Below are 21,012 nucleotides of genomic sequence, written 5' to 3'. Positions count from 1 at the left end.
ACTAGGGGCATAGAGCAGGCTCAAGTCGCAACTGCGAAATATTTTTATATCCAAATTTCTTTTTTCTGACAAAGAGTAAAGAATTAAATTGGGAGACTAAGATGGACCATTTCTGGCTTTTTTGCCTTCATCAGTTAGCCATACCCTTTTTATGGGATTCGAACCTGGGAAGTTATACATACTAGGCAGTGATTTAGCCTCCCACACACCTAGAGAAGGAAATATTAAAAGGGCAGAATATTATATTTCCTCAAAGGATCTTAAAGAAGTAGAAAAGCATGCCCAGTTTTTCTTAATAGCCCCAAGTCTCCCTCCCCCAAGCAGAAACCAGCTCTGTAGAAATGTAGATGTAAATAATCCATTCAGGAAGGTTGAAGCTAGAAGATTAAGAAGACAAAGAAACCTAAAATCTACATTCTTCTTCTTGTGCCATATCCATAATAGGATGTTGGTGATCATGTTGGCAATCCTGTTTTTATCAGCAGCCGCAGAAAAAAGTGCTGCTGAGTTTTGTCCAAACCAATCCCTTAGATTTTGAAGACATGATGTTCTTCTTCTGCCTGGACCTCGTTTGCCTTCAATCTTTCCCTGGAGGATTAAATGGAGAATGCCATATTTTTCTGGGTGTCGCATCACACATCCGAAATATTCTAATTTTTGTTTTTTAATTGTTTTGATGATTTCCCTTGGCTTTCCCAGGTGGCTTATCACCTCCTCATTTCTGATCTTGTCAACCCAGCTTATACATAACAGCCGCCTGTAAATCCACGTTTCAAATGCTTCCAGTCTCTTCAGGTGGCCTTCTGTCAGAGACCAACTCTCTACTCCATAGAGCAGGATAGAAAAAATATAGCATCTGACAAGCCTGATTTTCAGTCTTAGGCTTATGTCGTGACTGCAGAATATCTTTTTCATTTTGAAGAATGCTGTTCGGGCTTTTTCTATCCTTGTCTTTACTTCAACAGTCATGTCCCAGCTTTCACATAGATTAGAACCGAGGTGCGTGATCCTTTCAACTTTTTCTAGTGGTATTCCTTCTGAATTTATTGGTAGTAAATTAACTGGTTGTTTGCTGACAACCATGATCTTGGTTTTTGAGGTGTTAAGCTTCAAGCCATATTTTTTCAGATATTTCTCTGACTCTGTTGATGAGGAACTGAAGGTCTTCATGCTTACTGGCAAGCAGAACTGTATTGTCAGCATACCTTAAGTTGTTGATCCAAACACCCTTTACTTTGATGCCAGCATCAATGTTCTCCAGTGCCTCATTGAAGATTGACTCAGAGTAGATATTGAACAACAGTGGAGACAGAATACATCCCTGTCTGACCCTTTTCTTATTTCTGCATTAGCTGAGTATTTTTGACCTAGTCTCACATTTGCTACCTGATGCCAGATTCTTTATTATTTGGATGTCTTTGTCATCTAGTCCCCCTTGTTTCAGGATTTCTAATAGTTTGCTGTGTCTTATTTTATCAAAAGCTTTTTCGAAATCAATGAAGCACATGTAAAATTTACATACCCCACCCAAACTCTAAGACAGGACATAATAGGATTAACACAGAGATGCCAAAGAGGCACACTCAGACTCAGGTCAAAGTACATGACACAGGAAATACAAAGCCTCAAACAGGAACAGGAAACAACCTCAAAAGCGCCAGATGGTATAAAAACCCACTCCCTACATGTGCTCTCTGTCAGGACCCACCTCAACACCTCATCCCAAGAAAGTAGAACTCATAGAAGCACGCTCTTCCAAAAGGAACTTTTATTAGGAGAAGCTGATGGCAGGCATCCTTGACAGGATCTGAGGGACTCCTGTACAGATCGATGGGTTAAAGTATCATTTTCCTGCAGCAATACTGCCCCTACTGCTACGTCACTTGCATCAGCTTGGATTACAAATGGCTTATCTGGGTCGGGGTGCTTTAGGACAGGCTCGGCCCAAAAAAAGCCTTTTTAGTCTTTTGAATGCGGCTTGACATTCCATTGTCCAGGTTAGTGGCTGGCTAGGTTTTACTAAGCTGCCCCCTTTCATTTTTAATAAGTTCGTGATAGGAAGGGCTATCTGGTGTAGCATTACCTCCTCAGAGGCCGCCAAAGCCCAGGCCCTCCCAGCCCCGCCCCCCTTCATCAAGCTCTGCCGCTGTATTCTCCAGGGGTTGGTAAGGTGTCTCTTCTAACCGGAGCTCAGGCAGAGTTAGGAAGTAGCAGGCTCTTGTTGTCAAGAAGGGGCTTCCAAGAACAAAGATAACCAGCCCCCCAGTCCCAATAGTCAATGCTGTGATGGTATCCAACCAGCCAAGGCTGTCGTAGCAGCAATAGTTAATGATTCCTCAATGACCGTTCAAGATCAAGTGGGGTGGAGGAAAACCCTGGCTCCAGGCAGTAGTAGAAAAAAAAAGCAGTCAGCGTGCTGTAGTAATGGCTCGCCCCCCCCAGGGCAATTCCCCCACAAAGTCTAAACTTGTACAAGCAGCAGTAGTCACAGTCCAGGTAGCCTCCAGGCTTCACAGCAACAGTAGTTACGACCAGTCTCTCCTCTTCTTCTGTTGCTTCTTCTCCGTCAGGTCTCGCCCTCAAAGCCCTCCCCCCTTATCTTTATTATTAAAAGTCCCAGGCAAACAGCCCCAACCACTTCCTTTCCACACACTCTCTCTCTCTCGCTCTCTCTTGCCTCCGTTTGAGATATCCTCCTTACGAAGGAAAGCAATAAAATTCCACTCCCTCTCTCTCTCGCTCTCTCTTGCCTCCATTTGAAATATCCTTCTCATGAAGGAAAGCAATAAAATTCCCTCTCTCTCGCTCTCTCTTGCCTCTGTTTGAAATATCCTTCTCATGAAGGAAATCAATAAAATTCCCTCTCTCTCTTTCCCTTTCTCTCTCCCCCTCCTCCACATGAAGGGGTCAGCTTAAAACCTCCAATCCCTCTTTACCTTCACCTGACAAACTCCAACAGCCACCCCTCCCCTTTCCTTCCTTCCCTTTTTCTATCCTTTTCCTTCCTCCACCCCTACCACACCCAAAACCAGCAGCAGCTGTCCCAATCTCTCCTTTCCCAGCCAAGCTCCTGCAAACACTCTCAGACAGCCCCGCTACACACTCCCCCCACCTAAACAATTTCTTTGGTCCCCCAAAGAATAGGGAACTTTTCTACCCGGCATCTATATTATCAAGGGGCGAACGTCACTCTTTCTATATGCTGTGCCCTAGGGCATCATATGTTAGTCTCTTCACCGGGCGTATCACTCGCCCCGGTCTCTGCACTTTAGGTTCAACGGTATCATGGACGCCGTCCTCTAATGGCTCTCCACCCCCGGAGGTACCCAGGACTAGCAACTCCTCCTCTAACACTAGCGATTGCAGACCCCGTGAAGTAACCTGATCCACCTCCAACAATTCCCCTGGCTCTGCAATCTCTGAGGGCAACAATCCATCCTGTCCTGACCATTCCCCAGACTGATCCCTGGCCTCAAATCTCTTGGGAGTCCCCTCCTATTCACAAGCTTAGGAATAGGTTCCAAACCATCGAGCCCTGACTGTTCTAACTCCACCTCACCACCCATAGCATGGGGCACAATCCCCATATCCCCTGATTACCATAACCAACCTATCTCGCCCTCTTCTTCCTCAGAATCCTCCGCTTCCCTCTCTATAGACAAGACGGGTTTCGCCCTGGTTTCTACTCCCCTTCCCACCACACGGGGCTCATCTATGGGAACTAGCTGGGTAGCTCATACTGCCTCATGCAAGGGCAATAAATGGTTCCGGTGCCACGCTTTCAAAGGTCCTGTGCTTCTCTCTGGCCGTATCCAGTATATGGGCAATCCCGGCAGTTTTTTGCTAACCACATACAACCGAGAGTCCCACCGATTGGCTAGTTTTTGCTTCCCAGCGGGGCCCAAATTTCTTAATAGCACCCGATCCCCAAACTGTAAATTCTGGACCCTTACTCTCAGATCGTAATTTCTCTTGTTCCGCCATTCCCAAACCCCTGCGACCTCTGCAGCTTTTTCATAAGCCCCCTTTAAACTCTTCCTCAATCTGTCCACATAATTACGATGGGACTTAAAAGAGATCTCATCCATTGAGGTACCAAAAGCTAGATCTACTGGCAGGTAGGCTTCCCTGCCAAACATCAGCTGGTATGGGGAATACCCGGTAGCGTCACTCCTCGTGCTGTTATAGGCGTGCACGACGGCAGAGATATGTTGTGTCCAATGATGTTTCTGCTCTTCCATAAGGGTCCCCAACATGTCCAAGAGAGTGTGATTAAATCTCTCAGGCTGCGGGTCCCCTTGTGGGTGATACAGGGTGGTATGGGACTTCTGAATACCCAACAAGCCCAGCAGTTGCTTTACAAGCCTACTTTCAAAATCCCTCCCTTGGTCAGAATGTATGCGCTGAGGCAGTCCATAATGCACAAAAAATTTCTCCACTAATACTTTGGGCACCGTAACAGCATGCTGATCTCTTGTTGGGAAGGCCTGAGCATAACGGGTAAAATGATTGGTCACAACCAACACATTTCCTTGTCCGCTTGCATCCGGTTCCAGGGAAAGGAAATCGATGCAGACCAAGTCCAAGGGTCCATAACTCTGTAAATGACCCATTGGTGCAGTTCTTGATGGTAGAGTTTTTCTCTGAATACAACGCAGACAAGATCTACAATAGTCCCCGACTTCCTTCTTCATGCAGGGCCAATAGAACCAATCCACTACTAGCTTAAAAGTCTTTTCTGGCCCCAAATGCCCATGCTTATCATGAAGTGCAGTCAACACTGCTCCTCTGTGTTTCTCTGGAAGCAAAAGCTGCCACCTTTCTTTGAGCCCATCCGAGAGGCCCCTCCGATAGATTACTCCATCATGAAGCTGCAGATGACCCCACTCCTTGTACAGCACTCATGCTCTTCTGGGCGCATCGGCGAGTAAAACCTCCCACTGACCACTTTTCAAAGCTCTTCCGACCAAGCCACAGAGGGGGTCTTCCACCTGGTCCCTCCACAGATCTTTCTTAGTCAGGGCAAACCTACCCTCCCCTTTGATCTGAATAGGGTTGCAATATAATTTGGGGACACCTGCAATAGTAACCCCCACTGATTCAGCCCCAATTGCTCCCCTAGCTCGATGCTCAAGCCCTCGATACAGTGCTTGAATACCATTAGAGGGCAATTGTACCCACTCTCTAGTGCCTGTCCCTGAATCCTGGGGCCTCCTTGACAAAGCATCTGCATCGATGTTCCCCACCCCTGGGCGATATCTCAAACTAAACCTAAACCCAGAAAGGGCAGCTAGCCATCGATGCCCCATGGCATCACGTTTAGCAGTGGTGAGCAAGTACGTAAGTGGATTATTATCCGTTTTAACCTCAAACTCTGCCCCATACAAATAATCCTTCAACTTATCCACCACCGCCCACTTGAGTGCCAAAAATTCAAGCTTATGGGTGGGATAGTTCTTTTCCCCGGGGGTTAAACCCCTACTGACATATGCAATGGGCTTCAAACGTTGATCATGCTCCTGATATAACACCCCCCAAGACCATCCCGACTGGCATCTACATGTAGTTCATACAGTCGATTGGGGTTGGCATAAGCTAAGACTGGGGTGTTTGTAAGCCTCCTCTTCAACTGATCAAAAGCCTGTTCACAACGCTCAGTCCATTCTGCCTGAATAGATTCCCGTGACGTCCTGGGCCCCCTCATTTTATGGGTTGGATTCGAATGACCCACTGCGTTCTCTACCTCCTCATTTTTTAACAACTCATTAAGCTGGCGAGCTATCTTAGCAAACCCTTCCACAAACCTCCAATAGTATGAACAAAATCCCAGAAACGTTTGCAATTCGGTGACACTCTGGGGCCTGGGCCAAGAAACCACGGCCTCAAGCTTAGCAGGGTCTGTTGCCACCCCCTCAGCTGAGATGACATGCCCTAAATAGGTAACAGATGGCTGATAAAATTGGCATTTCTCTAACGACAATTTCAGCCCTTCCTCCTGGAGCCTTGTCAATACCTTCTCTAAACGTACCTCATGCTGCTCAAGTGTCTCCCCAAAAACAATAATGTCATCCAAATAGACCAACACCTCTATCAGGTTCATGTCCCCCACTGTCCATTCCATAAGCCTTTGAAAGGTTGCTGGGGCCCCTGACAAACCCTGCGGCATTCGGTTGAATTCATAAAACCCCAGTGGGCAGATGAACACGGTTTTCTCCCTATCCTCTGGATGCATGGGGATCTGATGGTAACCACTCCTTAAATCCAGCACACTAAATCACTTCGCCCCTGACAAACACTGCAAAGCATCCTCTATCCGAGGAGTTGTATACTGGTTAGGGATGGTCCTCCGGTTAAGGGTGCGGTAATCTATACACATCCTTAGGGTCCCGTTCTTCTTTCGGACCACCACTATAGGGGAAGCATAAGGACTTCGTGATTCCCTAATGACCCCAGTCCTTTTTAACTCTGCTAGATGCTCCCTAAGATCATCTAGGTCACTTAATGGGATCCGCCGAGATTTCTCCCTAAAGGGTTTATCCTCCCTCAATCGGATTTCATGTTTGGCACTCCTAGCGCAGTCCACGTCAAAATCGTCTTGCGAGAATAAATGTCTCCACTTCCAAAGCTGGTCTCTCGCTCTCTTTCACCACTCAAGAGGAAGCTGAGTATTCTTAGGATAAAACTGATCCATCGAGACCTCTCCCTCCATCTCTCCCTTACCATCCAGAGACTCAATTGGGGTATCTGGGCTCACCTGCCCCAACAACATCCAATTCCTCAGTCGCACTGGGAGGCCTGTGATATTCCGAACTCCAACCGAGATCCACTCCTTTCCCTGTTGCAACACCCGTGTGGAGACTACCTCTGGAATTAATTCCACTCCACCATTCCGTCCCTTCGGGCCAGGTTCAAGAATGAGATATGGCCCAGGCTGCTCCCAATCTAACTTAACAGAAGCCCTCAGGCACACCACTTCCCCTGGTTGTATTACCTTCTTTTTCCTATCCAATTTCCATAACCGCCCCACTCCCTCTGCAGGGGCCTGCTGCTCCTGCACCAAACCCTGACATACTGTCCGCAGCACAGGATGAACATCCCTCACTATCGGGTCATTCCCTAATGGAATGACTGGGGTGAGTAACCGCCTGACTAAACTGGTATTAGTCCCCACAATCAATGAACCTTGACTAGCTCCTGAGGGGGCGAGTACACACGATAGCCAAAGTATCCAAGGTCTCCGTATACCCAGCAACGGAGTGCCCAAACGTCAACTGTATAGGCAAACATCCATCATAGGGAAATCTTTCAGTACCAGTACCACAGATCTTCAAATCACCCAGCTCCTGTATGGGCACATACGTCAAATACTTATCATAAAAATCCCTATATAATAACATCACCTGCGCACCTGAATCCAAAAGGGCCTTAGTATAAATACCTTCCACCTGTACCGACACCACAGGAGAGGGGTCCACCAGCTGCTGAGGAACCATGGCTTTGGCCTCTGTCAATTCAAGGGGATGGGGGTTTCTTATCAGAGGGGATACTCCCATTACTCTCATTTTTGCTGAGGATTTCCAAGGGGACCCTCTTTTGTCGGGGCTAACTGTTATCGCCGGGCCCTTGGCAGTTTCCCGACTGCACTGAGTTCCCTATATGGTTTTGGGCATGCACGCTTATAATGCCCCACTCCCCCACAATTATAACAGACCACTGATCTCATTGGATTATTATCCCAGATGGGCGGACCCAAATTTCTCCCATCAGTTGTTCCAACCCGACTTCCATTCAGGGGTGGGCTGCCCACGGTTGACCAGGAGGCTATCATCTTGGTTAACTCCAGTATCTGGGTTTGCATCGTTGTTATCTGGTCATCCTCTTCCCTTACCTTTCTCACTCCTGGGCCTAAGGGCTGTCCTACCAACAATTCAGCTGTCATCTCCTTAGCCTCCTCCACAACCTCCATTGCCCGTACTCTCCTTATAAGCTCGTGATACCCCCAGGCATTCCCTCTAGCTTCGACCTTTATTTGGCTCCAAACAGGGTCCAAAGCCAAAGCACCCCGGGAGAGTTGTTCTATCCTGGCCTGTTCCACCCCAGCTGGATCCAATCCCCCCTTCTCCACTACTTGATATAATAATCTATTCAGGTGCCTTATATATTCAGACAGCTTCTCACCCCTCTTCTGGTACATATGTTCCAACCGGAACAGTAAACTAGAGACCGTCTCAACAGACCCAAACTCATCATGCAGCAAAGAGAGGTAGTCACTGTCCCCAACTCAATGTTAAACTTCTAATGGCTTCTGCTGCAGGGCCCTTTAAACTTTCTCTAACCCGTTGTCTTTTCTGGGTATCCGGTATATCCCATTCCTCAACTGCTTGTATTCCCTGTTCCATCCAAGCTTCATATTCCTCTTCTCCCTCTGGCACCGGTTGCATCCCCGAAAAAATACGTAACTTCCTATATCCAGCCCCTATACAGTAACCCCCAGTCAGGTTTTGGGCGGAAGTCAAACTTCCCCCCGCCTGTGTAAACCCCACTTCCGCTATCCCTGCAGATGGGGAAACACACTTCTCTTTCTTCTGGCCTAGTGGTTTGGTCAAAGGTGTGTTCCATGCAACAGGGAAAATCACCCCCACCCTGGCATCTTCTGTCAGTTGCAAACTTTGAACCTGAAAGCACTCTGGGACGCTCTTTTTCCATTCCAGCAGTACATAAAAATAGGGGGAATCCCTATCCACCCTCATATCTACCACATATACCCTCTGGTCTGAGACAAACCCCCTCAATGTCTGTAAAATTTGCTCCTCTGACCAAACATCACCAGGAACCTTGATTACTACGCTTGTCCTTACTTCACTATTCTGCTCCTCACACCACCTGGTGGCCGCATTAGAGTCCATATTGTTCTCCTGGCTCGTATCCTCACACAAGACTAATCCTTCCTTACTAAGGGGAGGGGCCAGGCAGGGAATCCCGGATGAGCCCTCACGTGTAGCGTTACCTCCTCAGAGGCCGCTAAAGCCCAGGCCCTCCCAGCCCCGCCCCCCCTTCGTCAAGCTCTGCCGCTGTATTCTCCAAGGGTTGGTAAGGTGTCTCTTCTAACCGAAGCTCAGGCAGAGTTAGGAAGTAGCAGGCTCTTGTCGTCAAGAAGGGGCTTCCAGGAACAAAGATAACCAGCCCCCCCAGCCCCAATAGTCAATGCTGTGATGGTATCCAACCAGCCAAGACTGTCGTAGTAGCAATAGTTAATGATTCCTCAATGACCATTCAAGATCAAGTGGGGTGGAGGAAAACCCTGGCTCCAGGCAGTAGTAGAAAAAAAAAGCAGTCAGCGTGCTGTAGTAATGGCTCGCCCCCCCCCCCCAGGGCAATTCCCCCACAAAGTCTAAACTTGTACAAGCAGCAGTAGTCACAGTCCAGGTAGCCTCCAGGCTTCACAGCAACAGTAGTTACGACCAATCTCTCCTCTTCTTCTGTTGCTTCTTCTCCGTCAGGTCTCAGCATCAAAGCCCTCCCCCCCTATCTATTATTAAAAGTCCCAGGCAAACAGCCCCAGCCACTTCCTTTCCACACACTCTCTCTCTCGCTCTCTCTTGCCTCCGTTTGAGATATCCTCCTTATGAAGGAAAGCAATAAAATTCCATTCCCTCTCTCTCACTCTCTCTTGCCTCCATTTGAAATATCCTTCTCATGAAAGAAAGCAATACAATTCTCTCTCTCTCTCTTTCTCTTTCTCTCTCCCCCTCCTCCACACAAAGGGGTCAGTTTAAAACCTCCAATCCCTCTTTACCTTCACCTGACAAACTCCAACAGCCACCCCTTCCCTTTCCTTCCTTCCCTTTTTCTATCCTTTTCCTTCCTCCACCCCTACCACACCCAAAACCAGCAACAACTGTCCCAATCTCTCCCTTCCCAGCCAAGCTCCTGCAAACGCTCTCAGACAGCCACGCTACACTGTGCAAAAGAAGGGATGAATTGACGGTAGAAGTTAGCAAACCCCAGGAAGCTTTGTAATTGCTTCCTCATGCGGGGTGGTGCCCACTCTAACACTGCCCGGACCTTCTCGGGGTCTATCTCTATGCCTTCGGTTGATATGCGGTAGCCCAAATAGTCAATTCTCTGTTTGTGAAACTCACATTTGGACAATTTTGCATAGAGGTTGGCTGCTCCCAATTTTTTCAAGACTGCCCTGACTAATTTTATGTACTCCTCTTTAGTCTTTGTAAATATAAGGATGTCATTCAGGTAGATGAGGACCCCTTTATATAGGTGCTCCCTCAGTACCTCATTGATCTGCTGCATGAAAACCGTGGGGCTCCCTGCAGCCCAAATGGCAAGACCTTAAATTGGTAGCAATCCATAGGGCAGTTGAACACTGTTTTTCACTTGTCCCCCTCCTTAATTCTAATGTGATAATAGGCTTCCCTTAGGTCTAGTTTTGTGAAGATTTTTCCCTTCGAGAGGTGGGACAGCATGTCTTTCATGAGGGGGAGAGGGTACAGGTTGCTTTTGCTTATGGCATTCTAGGCGCGGTAATCCACGCATATACACATGCTGTCCTTCTTATCCCTGAAAAGGACGGGGGTTGCTACCTTCTTTGAGGAAGCTGGCTCAATGAAGCCTCTCTCTAAATTTTTATCTACATTTTTTTTCATTTCTCGTAGCTCCTCGGGGCTCATGGAGTACAGTCTAGGCTTCGGGAGCTTTGCTCCCTGCTTGATTTCTATAGCACCATCTTTGGGTCAGTGGGGGAGTAGCTCGTCCGCCTGTTCCGTCCTTGTACTCCTCGGGTATTTCGGGCAATGCAGTTTCCTCCCCCATTGCTGCTCTTTCCAGAGGGGAGCTCTTGGGGGCTCCCTGGAGTGGTGATCCCATTCAGTCCCCTTTTGGGAACCTGAGTTCTGCTGTCCTCCAGTCCACCATGGGGTTCCATTTCTTTAGCCATGCCAACCCCAGTATTATTGGGCACTCCATGCCTGGGGTCACCATGAATGTTATAGTCTTCTCATGAGTAAGGTGGATCAGTAGCATGGCTAGAGTAGCTGGCATTCCCCCTGCTATGGACCCATCTAATTGACCAAAGGATATTGGTTTCTTCAGCCTCCTCACCGGAATGCCTAGGGTTCCCACCAGCGTTGGGCTAATAAGACAACGCATGCAGCCAGAGTCTAGTAGGGCTTTAGCCTTCACAGCTTCAGGCATTGAGAGGGATAGGATAGTCACTGTCTGTATGAGGGGTGTGATGGGTCCACTTACCAGGGTTTCATCTTCAGAGTGGTCGTCTGGTGAGTCAGACAATCCTGCAGTGTAGGCCGGGGTCCCTTTTCCCCATTGGGTAGAGGGGGGAACTCAACAGCCTTGGTGCCCCTCATGCATGGCTCTCACGGCTTGGTGGGTGACCTTCCCGATCTCCCGGCTGGTGTCCATTTGGCCTTCTCCTGGGGGTTCCTCGAGCGGCATTCTGTGGCACAATGTCCCTCCTTCCTGCACTTGAAACAGCCAGCAGTTTTCTTAGCTGTGGGTTGAGACTTTTCAGGCTCACGTGGTGGCTCAGGGGGTGATCGGTTCCATGGCTTTCCCTGGTGATGTCTCTTGAGTAGGTCAATTTCAGCTTCCTCTGCCAGGATGTACCAATTGTGCAATCAGTGTGGGTCTCCCTGGGGAAGAAAGGCATCGTAGAGATCGTAATTCAGTCCATCCTTGAAGTGGCTAAGCAGGATGTCTTCCAGCCAATTCAACTTACTGGCAATGGCTCGGAACTCCTGGGTGTACTCGGCCACTGGGCGCCTGCCTTGCTTCACCATCTTAATCTTCTCACAGGCCTTCCAGTCTGCCAATGGGTCCTCGAATCGCTGTCTAAGGGAGAACATGAATTGGTTGAAGTTTTGGAGCTCGGGGGTGTCGGAGTTGTGTAGGTCCACCACCCAATGAGCTGTCATGCTGTCCAGGGCCACCTGTATCATGCGGATCTGAGCCTTGTCAGTTGGGATGTCTTGGCCGTATTCTTCCATGTAGTTGAGGACTTGGGTTAAGAAGAACCCCAGGCGCTGCAGCTCTCCCCAAAACTTCACATCCAGCAGTGGGAACTTCTGAATGGATCGGTGTCCACATCATCTGTGGTGTCGTCCATCTCGATCAGCAGCTGCTGCACAGCGGGGAGTGAGGGCTGGCCCCATGACAGCTGCGGTCTTGGCTGCCCCACCAGATGTTCCTGGGGTTTCAACGTCGGACTCCCCATCGGTGTCTCTTGTGCTGAAGTTCATGTTAACGGTGCGGCCGCGGGGCTCGAGCTTTTCATCCTTGAGGGAGACAAGGGTTGATTTCATTAGGTCGATCACCTTCTCCAGAATCCAGTTCTACTGCTTCCTGCGATCGTCCTCACCTTCACTGAGGTGTAGTGATCTCTCCATCTCTTGTCAGCGTCACCTTTCTCAATTTTTTCCCCACTCGTCCTTTTTGCCTACGCTCATGATACAGCGAGGTTTATGGCTGGGCGTCTCCACCACCTCTTCCTCCGAGGTATAGGACATCTCAGAGTTGGACAGTTGGCAGGGTTCTGACCGAAGGGAGGGCTCCCCTTTCACGGTAGCTTCCTCCTTCTCCACACCTTTGTTTGACATGGTAGATGTTGCAGAGTCCCCCGGCAAGGTCCGTCCTTCCGGGTTGACTACTATTGCAGATCCTGTCTAATGTCAGGACCCACCTCAACACCTCATCCCAAGAAAGCAGAACTCATGGAAGCAAGCTCTTCCAAAAGGAACTTTTATTAGGAGAAGCTGATGGCAGGCATACTAGACAGGATCTGAGGGACTCCTGTACAGATCAATGGGTTTAAGTATCTCCAAGCAAACCCCACCCCACCCCGGATGGTTCAAACCGGCCAATCCCCAGGTGTTAAGTCCATTATGGGAAAGGAAAGATAACATCGGTCTGGCTCTGATCCTGGCGCGATGTTCAAACGGCTCTTCACACCTTTTTTTGAGAGAGGAGAAATAAGCCAGGCTCCAGAAGTTGTATTTCTTTCTCCCCCCATTTTCCTAGCTGACAGGTTAGGGAGAAGAAAGTTCAGAGACAGATACAGTGCAGGAGCACGAGGTGTTACATTGCAGCAATAAAGGAAGCTAAGGTGAAATGTTACACTGTAGAAATAGGGAAAGGAGGCAGGGAAGCAAATAGAGGGAAGCATTGTATCAATAGAGGAAGCTAAGGCAATAAACCCATGCTCCGTCCCCCGTCCCCTCTAGGAGTATGGCAGAACCCAGGGAGAGAAGAGAATGGAATCAGGAGACGAGAGAAAGAGAGACAGGGAAGTATGCAATATGATAGATATGGGTTCTGACACACTCTCTCTTTTCTTCCAGAGCCATCTTTCTGTCTGGCTCTCCTCTTCAATAAACTGCAACCTTCTTTCTAAAGAGTTGCCATGTTGTTTATTCCTGGCTTGGACTGAACCATGATGAAGACTTTTCCTTCAATAATTGTTATTCTAGCATGCTAGAGAATCAGTTGACACTAACACAGTAATTGGATCTATTGCACAAACTTATGAGCCAGTAGCAGGACTTTAAAAAACTGGAGATGCACCTGGGCAAAGCACGATGTGCCATCTCCAGAGACTCACATGGTATCTTCCATATATACCTAGTTATAATATGAACAGCAGCATTCTGGCCATAGATTGGAGAGTAAAATGGCATCTTGGATAACCTGGAAAATGACTGTTACAATAATCCAAACATGACACAACACAGTATGAACTAATTGGTTGTCCATCTTGGTTATAAGGAACTAAAAGATTCCGTGTAGATTCATTAAATAGAAATTCCAACTGAGACCAAAATTTCTGTTATTAAGCAAATCACTGCAATTGTTAGTGAATCATGAGGGCATTAAGTGAAGCCAGCTTCCCCCATTGACTGCTTATTGGAAGCTGGCTGGGAAGGTTGCAAATGGTGATCACATGAATCTGAGACCCTGTAACCATTATAAATACATGCCAATTGCTAAACTCCCAATTTTTATCATGTGATGCTGCAACAGTCATAAGTGCAGGGATCAGTTGTAAGTCACTTTTTTCAGTGCTGTTGTAACTTTGAATGGTTGCTAAATGGATGATTACCTGTTTATGACCAATTTTTAATATGAAAGAAAGGCTTTCAAGACAGTTTACCATTGATTTATCTGGATTCCTCGCAAACAAGGAAATGTCACTTTCAGTTCTGAACAAAAATATGGAATCTAAATACAAAATATCTGACCAATTTTTCACCAAGTGTTTGACATAAAGATCCTTCCTGAACTATACTTTCTTCCCTTTCCCTGCTTTTTTTAGGATTACTACCACAGCTGCCTGCATGATGGATTTACGCAGATATCCTTTGGATGAACAAAACTGCACGCTGGAAATTGAAAGCTGTAAGTCTTACTATTCCCCACCAATACATAAAATTACAATATTACTTGGGGATATATACATACACACACACACACACACACACACACACACACACACACACACACCCTTGCATCATTTGTGGCCTTGTTTAAATGTTATGGTTAAGTTCTTAGATGATGGTTTTGCCAACTATTAATTTCTTTAAATCCTTGGAAATATCATGTTGCTTCCTTATCAAATCTGTAGCCCCCCCACACACACATTCTTCTTTCCTAGAAATGAGTAATCTTTTCTGAAGTTCCTTCTCCCTTAATAGTTCATTTAGCTCTTCCTCATTTCAAGGGTCAAAGCCTACTTTCCTTCACAAATTTGATGGCAAAGAGGGATTTTGGTTCCTTCTAAGTTACTGTTCCCAATTCTTTACCCAGAATAATTTGTCATTAAAAGCTTTGGCATCAAAAGTGGTGGGAAGAAAAGGATACCCGTCTTGTGTCATATCATCAGTCATTTAAATCAGGAGTATGCATGCATATACAGTATGTATAATCCTATGCAAAAAAATGGGTTATCCAGGAGATCAAGTAGAAGAGCCTCATTTGTTTTACTTTTCTGTGCATGTTGCTCTACAAACTCAGAAGAAAGCAGTAAATGCTGAGAAAATGCTACATTGTCTTCATAATATTTGTTATTTGTTATGATAGAGACCATATTTAATACAATCAAAGATCAGTAGTTTATACATTCAAAACAGGTATGTGGGAATCTGCAAAATCAAAGCATTAATTACTTTAGGACACTGATATTTTATGAAATTAATGTGTTATATATATTGTATTGAATTGGTTAATAAGTACATATTACTTCCTGCACTGGAGGCAAGTCACAGTGCTTCCCAATGGCAGTGGCAATAATGGCCAAATTTTGCATCAAGTGGTTACATCCCACATTATTGTTGTAGGCACAAAAATATGGACATGTCTATACCAAAGTGGTTTGTCATTATCTCTGAGATATTTTCTTAATTTCCCTGTCTAACCTGGAGCCTTGACATTTGAAAGATTTTAGCAGGTACATCTAAAGGTGTTGATTGAAGGCCAGAGCAAAACATTTCCAGATATTTGCCAACATATATTCTATATTACACAGCCTACATAACACCAGGAGAGTTTTGATCACACCATTCTGGTTGCCATATTGATTTCTTTTTTTTACCATCCTTGCAGAAATCCCTTGAATTGGATAATCTAGAAAGATATATCCAAACAATGGCAAGAGAGGAGAAATGACAAGTGGAAGCATGCTCTGTATCAGGAAATTTCTTCCAGACCAGTTATATAAAAGTCATCTCTCCCTGTAGAGAGAATAATGAAAAAGCATTGTCATTTGGTTGCTACTTTGAGAACAGAATACTAGATGACATAAGCATTTGATCTGTTCCAGTTACATTTTCATATGCCCCTAAATAAAACCCATTTGCTACTTACTGAGTTTCAGAAATCCTCTAGAGCAGGGGTCTCCAACCTTGGCAACTTTAAGACTTGTGGACATCAAGTCCCAGAATTCCTCAGCCAACCATGCTGACTGGGGAATTCTGGGAGTTGAAGTCGACAAGTCTTACAAGTTGCCAGCTTGGAGGTCCCTGTTCAAGAAAAAGGTGCAGGCTTGGTACTGAAGTCAATGCTGTAACTGGACAGTGGTAATATAGAAATGCCTCTGTGGATTATTTATTAATTACATTTATATGTGATTTATATTTATATATCTCAGAAAAAAGCATGCAAAGTTTATTGGGGGCTCAATATTGTCTTTTTTGCTTTAATGGTTTTTAATGATGTGTTTTCATGAGGAAACTTTACCTATATGATTGTTAGAAGTTGAAAATAACTTAATGGCACATAACCAATTAATCAAGTTTTCTTGTTCCTTACCCAGAGTATCCATTTGGTAGATGGATGACCATGTACATATGTTTAACAAATATAACAGAATCTTGAATACCTGCCAGAATAATTCTCCTGCATAACTTTTACCTAGCTTTGAATAATTCTGAATCTCTTTCTCACATTTTATCTCCTCTGGACTCAATATCTTTTCTGTAAATGCCAATATTTTCCCCCTTAACTGTCTTGTTGTCTCCTCTGTGTTCCCAAGATCTCTTACACATTTCATTATGTATGTAAGAACACCTTTATGGTAGTCTAATAATATTCCAGTTAATGAGCTATGATTGCAAATCTCCAAACTGTTATTACAGCCAAATGCAGGCATGTGAATGTAAAACTAATTAAATTAAATTCCACTTTATATAATTAGATACATTGATGGCTTTCCCTGAAAATCATTTTAAAACATACCAAGATTGATTAGGCAGTAAGTAGCCAATTTAGCTGACAACTTTGTCATCTCAAAGATAGAGGAAGGAACTAGAGGAAAAACTATACTGGACCTAATTCTCACTAATAGAGAAGAAGCGATAGAGGAAGCTGAAATTACAGGAACCTTGGGCAAGAGTGACTCGCATCACATTGCAATTCAATATAATGCAAACACAAGCAATAGAATATAATCCAACAAGTATCTTAAACTTTACAAGAGCTGATTTTAACAAACTCAGAAAGAGCCTAAGAAAAATTCCATGGATGAAAATTCTAAATGGGAAAACAACTCAAGAAGCATGGGAAGCCCAGTCAAACACAATATCACTAAAAAAGAAAAATAGAAATCCAAGAAGAAACCAGCATGATTGCACAAAAATCTCTCTGATAAACTGAAAGACAGAAAGGATAAGTACAAAAAAATGGAAAGTGGTGAGGGAAGTTAGCGCAAAGAAGGAAATATTAAAAGGGCAGGAAAATATATTTTTCACCAAAAAGATTTTTAAAAGCATTTTTTGAAAAGCAAAAACCAACCCTGGCCTCATCTCTTTGCCCCAAGCAGGAGCCAGCCCTATACAAATGCAAATGTAAGACCATCAGGAAGGTTGGAGCCAGGAAGCTCAAGAAGACAAAGAAACTCTTAAGAGTCATTAGCCCAGCCCCCAGGGAAGCAGGAGATGACTTTTGGGACATAATAGGACTGAACCACAGATACTAAGGCCTAGAAAAGCACTCAGACTCAGTTCAAAGTTCATGCCACAGGAAGAGGAAAATATTCCAAACAAAAAGCTAGAGAGGGTATAAAAAGCTACTGCCCATGTGCTCAGCCTTCCTCTCTGCTCTGCTCTTTCCTGAAGAAAAGATACAGATTATTGCTTCTTCAATAAACTGTATCCATCTTCCCAAAGCAGTCGCCATGTTGCTTATTTATTCCTGGCTTGGATGAACCAGGATGAAGACTTACTTCTGCCAATTTGGCACCCCAGAGATGGGACTCCAAGCTAACCTCTCCAATGGACTGAGACTGGTAAGCCCCATCTTGCCGGCAGCAGACCCCTTGTGTCTGTGGATGGGTTTCCCAGGCCTTGCCCATGTGGAGCCAGGGTAGTAAAGGGAGTTTTGAGAGTTTGAGCTCAAGGGCTGCTTTGGAAAGAAGGTGAAGGTGAGTACCTCTAAATTTTAAGTTTAAAGCCCAGGGGAACAAAGAAAATGTGTGTATGTCTGTGTGTGTGAGTGAGAAGACCCTTTTTCCCCAATCACAGTTGGATTTTGCTCCTTCTGGTCTTTCCTAGCCACAGAAAGGATCTGTTTAATTGGCAGAACCTGGAAAGCATGGGGGTTTGGTCAGAGTGTAGGACCTTTTGTTAAGGAAAAGGGAGAGGCTGTGTGAAAATGGAATGGAATGAGTGAATGAGAGAATTGGATTTGGGTAACCAGCTGGTAAGGCCCTGTAAGCAAAGCCCACCAATATGAGGGGCCCGTACTAGTGCACAAAGCATAGGTCCTCACAGACTTCTTCTAAGTCCGAAAACTGATAGGCGGTGTGTGAATGGAGGCCGGGTACCTGCGGTGGCAGGTCCTCCTCAGACAACGTATTTTTGAGGTCTGCAAAGTGACGGTAGAGAGTCCCTAAACTGGAAGGGCCACTTACTCCATGTAGGGACTGGAGTCCTTCCTGGGCAATTTTTTAGTGCCCAAAAACTGAGGCGGGGCAGCAGGTTTGTTGTCACTAAGAGCGGCTGGGAAGTGCTGCTAATGGGAAAGAAACCAGACTGAGCAAGTTTGGACCCCACATTGGAAGGGGAACATGGGTAGCTGCAGTTCAAGGGTTGAAATTAAAACACCAATTAGAGATTTGCTCGAAGCATGGGACGAGAGGCAGGTGCCTGTCCTGGAAACGAGCTAGGAAAATCCTTTGCTGAAGGATGAAACTGGGAAACCAATTTGGCTAAATAAAGGTACTTAAAAGGGAAAATAAGATAGTGACTCTCTCTCTCTCTCTCTCTCTCTCTTTCTCTCTCTCTCTATGCAACCACGTGGTATGTTTAAAATGTGTGCCTTCCCTAATTTGAGCTATCTGAAATTTATGGTGGGAATGACTAGGATGTGTAAAACTAAGACTTCTGGTTCCTTTTCTGTTTTCCTTGTCTTTGTGTATATATGTCAAAGTCTTTGTGTGTAAGGTAAATGTGACTATTAACTGTTTCAAATCCAAAGAGAAAAGAATTTTAAAATTCTGCTAGAAAATCTGCTTAAAATAAGCCACAAAAAAGGAAATACCTCACTCTGTTTGTCTGGCCAACAAACAGAGTGAAGAAAAATGTGTTTGTTTGTTTGTTTGTTTTCCTCTTTCTCTCTGTGTACTCTTAAGAACAACCCAAAGTTAGCAGGAGGGAATGTTTTAAGTTCATCTGCTAGAAAGATTTCACTCTTGCATTTAATAATATATAATAGAGTTGGAAGGGACCTTGGAGGTCATCTAGTCCAACCCCCTGCTCAGGCAGGAAACCCTATACGAACTTTATCAAATGCCTTACTGAAGTCCCAAAAATTATATCCACAGCATTCCTCTAGTCCACTAATTTTGTAACTGGGACAAAGAATGCAGTAAGATGTGTCCAGCATGATCTGTTTTTAACAAACCCATGTTGGCTTTTAGTAATGACTTTGTTTGCCTCTAGGTGTTTGCTGATTCTTGTTTGATTATCTTTTCCAGAATCTTCCCAGGTATTGAGGTCAGGATGATGGGTCAGTAGTTTTCTGGATCTATTCTTTTTTCTTTTTTTGAACAGGGAAACTACATCAGATATGTAGTTATTTCTTATATAGAGAGAAACTCTGCCTCCTCTTTTATTTGGTCTGTTTCTTTTAAACAATTGAAATCCCTCTAGCTGAGTGTTCCATTTGTGAGTTTTATCCCACCATGTTTCTATAATGACAACTATATCATATTTGCCCTCATTTACCTGAATTTCTAGTTCACCTTGTTTACTGTTCATACTCTGTGCATTGGTAATAGACACTTGAGTCCTTTATGACTGACACCTATGTGTTAGTCCACTTTGTGTGACACTCGCTATTAAAAGCTTGATTTTGCTTGATAGCCAGGTTGATATTCTTGTCCACACACATCTATGTTACTGTAATTTTTGATTGCTGGGGACAGGGATGTTCTGTATCAATTAACTCACTGTCCCTTGTTTAAATATTCCTCCAGAAAATCTGTGAGTTTATTGCCAAGTAACTCAGTCCCTTTCTTTGATGGATGCAAACCATTTCTTTTGTACATTGTTTCATTGGAATACCATTTCATGGTTTCCAAAATGGTCATTTCCGATTTTTTGATCAGTCTATATTGTTGGGTTAATTTCCTTCTCAATTCTGTCTAAAAGGTGTTAATTTTTGTTCCAGGGGAAATCCAGTGTTACATTATTTTATTGTTGTGTATCTTTTGGTGTTTCTATTCTAATCCTGTCAATCCTAATTGCTTATAGCCAGTGTGTGTTAAGTGTTTGTGAGTCAGACTAGTTTGTATTGGGTCCTTCTTTTATTTGCCAAGATATTTTCTCTTTGGAGTGAGGAATGGGTGTCCTGCCAGCTGGGTCCTGCCCCAAGTTCTGGAAAATCATTCTGCAATGTGTTGTAAATGAGTTTGTGTTCTAAATGGGTTTTATCTATCTATTCTTTTCCTGAAAAATGTGTGTCCATCTACAAGAGCCTTTTGAAGCTCAAGTCTGCTTGTGTGGGGAAATAATTTTCTTAAGTTACTTTTCTTATCCTAGCACTAATTGGTGAAACTACTTTGAAACTTTTCTGAAACATAAGCATTTTCCAGTCTCTAAAATTATGTGGTCTTGTTGTGTTCTTTTGTATTCCCCCCCCTTAATCCCTATGCGCATCCTGATCACCCATTAAGGGTGATTGCCCTTCTCCATCTGCATACAGTTTCATGCCCATTGCTGGTTGGCTAACTAGCAACGGGGTCTTACCAGCCAATGGAATTGTGTGATTACAAGCCAGGGGAATCCCATAAAAGGGGGCTCCCCTGGCCCAGATGCCAGTCCGGATTTACTTTATGCCTTGCCAATAAACCAAGAGCTGACTGTCACTCGACTCGTGTCTTACTGCCTGCGCGATCTAACACTGGCGACGAAGGTGGGATCCCAGTAAGACTGCACGACAAGGGCAACCTCGTGGCAAGCAACCTACTTCGAAGCAAGAGCTCCTCCACGCAGC

General features: G+C 45.0%; 1 protein-coding gene across 1 annotated transcript in view; it reads left to right on the top strand.

Moving 5' to 3' along the window:
- LOC107293758 (gamma-aminobutyric acid receptor subunit beta-1-like) overlaps positions 1-21,012 on the top strand; it is a 130,280-nt gene that overhangs the window by 54,475 nt on the left and 54,793 nt on the right. Inside the window, exon 2 of the mRNA XM_015822933.1 lies at positions 14,339-14,421. Within this exon, the coding sequence (XP_015678419.1) occupies positions 14,339-14,421 (83 nt within the window). The remainder of the gene's footprint in view (positions 1-14,338; positions 14,422-21,012) is intronic.

This window comes from Protobothrops mucrosquamatus, unplaced genomic scaffold, assembly GCF_001527695.2.
Source record: "Protobothrops mucrosquamatus isolate PMUCROS unplaced genomic scaffold, P.Mucros_1.0 scaffold1728, whole genome shotgun sequence".
NCBI classification, from domain to species: domain Eukaryota; kingdom Metazoa; phylum Chordata; class Lepidosauria; order Squamata; family Viperidae; genus Protobothrops; species Protobothrops mucrosquamatus.
Note: the sequence above shows the minus strand (reverse complement) of the source record. Positions and strands in the feature narration are given on the sequence as shown.